We start from the raw sequence: 3,543 nt of genomic DNA, 5'->3' as shown, positions 1-3,543 counted from the left end.
GAGGAAAAAGATTAATTTGGTTAAATTAAGAATATTTCTAAATGTGGTCCGAGTGAAGAGTTGTTTCTGTTGGACAACGAGGGACAAACGACGAGCCGAGACTGGAAACAGGATGTGATTAGAGCCAAGCTAACAGCTGTGTGCAGCTAATTTTAGCTGTTTCAAACGGTTATAATGCTAAAGAACAAAGTTCACAAACAGGAGATTTTCTGCTGTAACTCCTCTGCTCTCCTTCCAGCTGAGAAACAACAGTTTGTTTTCACCAAACCAACTCCTGAACAGAGTTTCACAAGCAGCTGATTTATCTGCTGCAGTCCACTCTCACTGAACCGYTTCTGCTCCCAAAACAAGCTGGAAACTTTCAGCTGTACATCAAGAAACTCCTGCTGCTGCTGAGATTTGAAGCTGACGCATTCTTCAAACCAGAAAATCACAAAAATAAAAAAATAAATAAATAATAATTAAAATCTGGAAATCTGCTCAGGGTAAATGTTGGGTGTCAYTCTCAGCTACTACCACACCAAAATCTATCTTTAAAACATCAGACCTGTGGAGTGCATTGTTTACGCTSAGTGCAGACCCACATTTTAAAACAATGCATCTGTAGAAGTAAATAGTTTCAGACGGCTCCATTTGATAAATGCAGAATGTAATGAGTTCCTTTAACATAAACATTTTAGCCATTAGCATCACTTTTARCATCATTACTGAATTGAACTGGTGTACATATGTTTCATATATTACATTTTTTCCTTTTATCCTTTGTATTTTCTTTGTTATATTTTATGCTTGTAATACGGAAGCATAGAGCTGCCACAAGACATGAAATTATTTTTAAACTGGATCTCGTTATAACGAGAAAATATGTCGTTATAACGACTAAAATATCTCATTATAATGAGAAAACTATCTTGTAAAAATGAGAAAAATATCTTATTACATCAAGGTAACCATCTTGTTATAACATGTTATGATTTCTTCTGGTTTGTCACTTTCACTGAAGTTCATTGCCTGGATGGTGCGATGGAGAACACGACTTAGTCTCACTATATGCCTTTTTATGAAGAAGAAATCTGCCAGAGGAACACATTTCTAGACTAAAAAATGACAAGTTAGTACTGAATAATGTTTTTGAAATCATAGCGTCTGAATTCAGATTACAGAGTTAATATTATTAAGTCCTACTAGCTGCAACATCTGAGCACAAACCCAAATAATGCTGTTTGTTTTTGTTTATGTAGTGGTTCAGTCGTGTTCTCCATCACACCATCCAGGCAATAAACTTCAGTGAAAGAGACAAACCAGAAGAAATCATAACTTGTTATAAAGAGATGTTATAACAAGATAGTTTTCTTGTTATAACGAGATAGTTTCTCGTTATAACTAGGGCTGTGTATTGGCAAGAATTTGGCGATACGATACATACATATCATAACAGAGGGGTCACGATACGATATATCCCGATATATTGCGATACTGTAAGCAAGGCGATATATTGCGATTTTTTTGTCCAAAAGTTCTATTAAATAAAAACCTCTTACTGAAAAAGAAATAAAAAAGAAAAGCTAATATTTACTCACAATGCTAATGCTACCCTTACTCTCTGGTGCTCAAGAGGCAGAGGAGCCAAATGTCTGGCTCACTGCTGCCAACTAGTGGTCAGAGGCTGAACTACAACATAAAAATGAACGGCTGGCAGGAAAGTTGACATTTTAAACCTTAATTAAAAATCAATACAGGGCTTTAGAATATCGATACAGTATCGGGAAATGAAATATCGCGATATTTCAGTGTATCGATATTTTCTTACACCCCTAGTTATAACGAGATCCAGTTTAAAAATAATTTCATGTCACGTGGCAGCTCTACGCTTCCGTATTATTGCACATTTACACCAAAGCAAATTCCTAGTGTGTGAATCCTGTTCAYTGACAATGACAATAAAACTGATTCTGATTYTTCACAATATTACATGTTAAAATAAAAAAGTCTCACAGCTTCAACATTTGTTCAGTTTTAAMCTGTTTATGTTGATTTTTGTTGGTTTACTTGCATTGCTGTCTTCTTTGCTTTCAGCTTTAACTTAAATATTTATAATATTTCAATAAAACTCATCTGTATATAATGTCTAATAACAGACAACTGTAGTTCTGTGTTTTGCATCAGTTCAGAGGTAGACACTCATTTTATTTCCTCCAGTAAAGCAGCTCTCAGCTCTGAATATCTCTGGTTTAAATGGAAGTTGAGTCATTTTTTTTCCTCTCTCCTCAGGGGAATCTCTGTTGGAGGCAGAACTCCTCTTCAGCTGCATTTCCTGACACTTCCACCAACCAATCAGCTGCGAGCTCCAGGCGCGCGCGGCCCAATGGCAGCCTCTCCTGGGCGTGTCTGAGCGCGGCGAGGTGCGTATTTTTGGAGTTTGGTTAATGACTGCAGCAAGAAAACAGTGTCGGAGCGCACCGAGCCGCCTCTGCTGAGGGGCTGTAAGTCTGCGTGTCCGCGCGCGCACACACCACCGGACGAGAGAGAGGGTCCGCATCGGTCCGACACGCAGGCTCACGTGCTCCGAGATCTCCGCCGCGTGGACCCGGGTTTGTGCGTGGCTGTGAACCGGTGCGCCGGGCGGAGCGTCCGGCGCGTCTCCAACTTGACCTCCTGCAGACGATGGGAGCAGCCGAGCCGGGCTGCTGCAGCGCACAGGCTCACTACTACTACTACTGCTCGCCCCTGGGAGGTCAGCGTGAGGAGGAGGAGAGGGAGGCGGCAGGAGGAGGAAGAGGAGGAAGAGGAGGCAGACTTCTACCTGCAGCAGCAGCGCCGGGACCCCCACAGCAGCACATCCAGAGCGCTCCGGCTGCCCCTGGGACACATGTGAGCCGGAACCTGCAGATGTGAAGCAGAACCTGCAGATGTGAAGCAGAACCTGCAGATGTGAAGCAGAACCTGCAGATGTGAAGCAGAACCTGCAGATGTGAAGCAGAACCTGCAGATGTGANTAATAATCCTGAGCCAAACTGTGGAGCTCCACTTGGATCCATTCTTCAACCAGCAGTCCAGAATTCAAACATCTAGCTCACTTTCACTCCTCACACACAGAAAACACACCGTTTTACATTTAAATAAGCTCAAACCAGGAAATGATCCAAATATTAACTGATTTCTGCCAGCTGGAAAATCTTACAAATACATACCTCAAGTATAGAAGTATTTGGCAAATCTTTAACGTTCAAATATAAAAATTAGTTCAAAAACAGTTTGAACTATTTTGAATGGTACTGTAGGGTGTGTTGGGAATGAGTCTCAGCTGCTACCACACCAGATCTGAGTTAAATAATGAGATATTTTGCTAACACTACAGACAAACACACGTGGCAGATGATAAACACGACGGTTATACCTGCTCACTGGAAGCAGGCAACTTGTGGGGGTCCATGGTGAGGGTCTTCAGATCATCTGTGAGAGTCTGGAGGTGGGTGATCTCCCCCAGCATGGACATCTCCTCGTCCTGACACAAATACAGCATTGTACTTAAAGGGGCAATAT

The 3,543-nt window shown here is 41.5% G+C and overlaps 1 protein-coding gene across 1 annotated transcript in view; it reads right to left on the bottom strand.

Annotated features, from left to right (window-relative positions):
- Nucleotides 1-3,543, bottom strand: part of LOC106535761 (metastasis suppressor protein 1) — a gene marked incomplete at its 5' end in the record, with an annotated part of 30,485 nt that overhangs the window by 6,621 nt on the left and 20,321 nt on the right. The window contains 1 exon segment of the mRNA XM_014032838.1: nt 3,398-3,505. Coding sequence (XP_013888292.1) covers nt 3,398-3,505 — 108 coding nt within the window.

Source organism: Austrofundulus limnaeus, unplaced genomic scaffold, assembly GCF_001266775.1.
Source record: "Austrofundulus limnaeus strain Quisiro unplaced genomic scaffold, Austrofundulus_limnaeus-1.0 Scaffold1552, whole genome shotgun sequence".
Classification (NCBI taxonomy): Eukaryota; Metazoa; Chordata; class Actinopteri; order Cyprinodontiformes; family Rivulidae; genus Austrofundulus; species Austrofundulus limnaeus.
The sequence above is the reverse complement of the archived record's forward strand: the minus strand, read 5'-3'. Positions and strand labels throughout refer to the sequence as shown.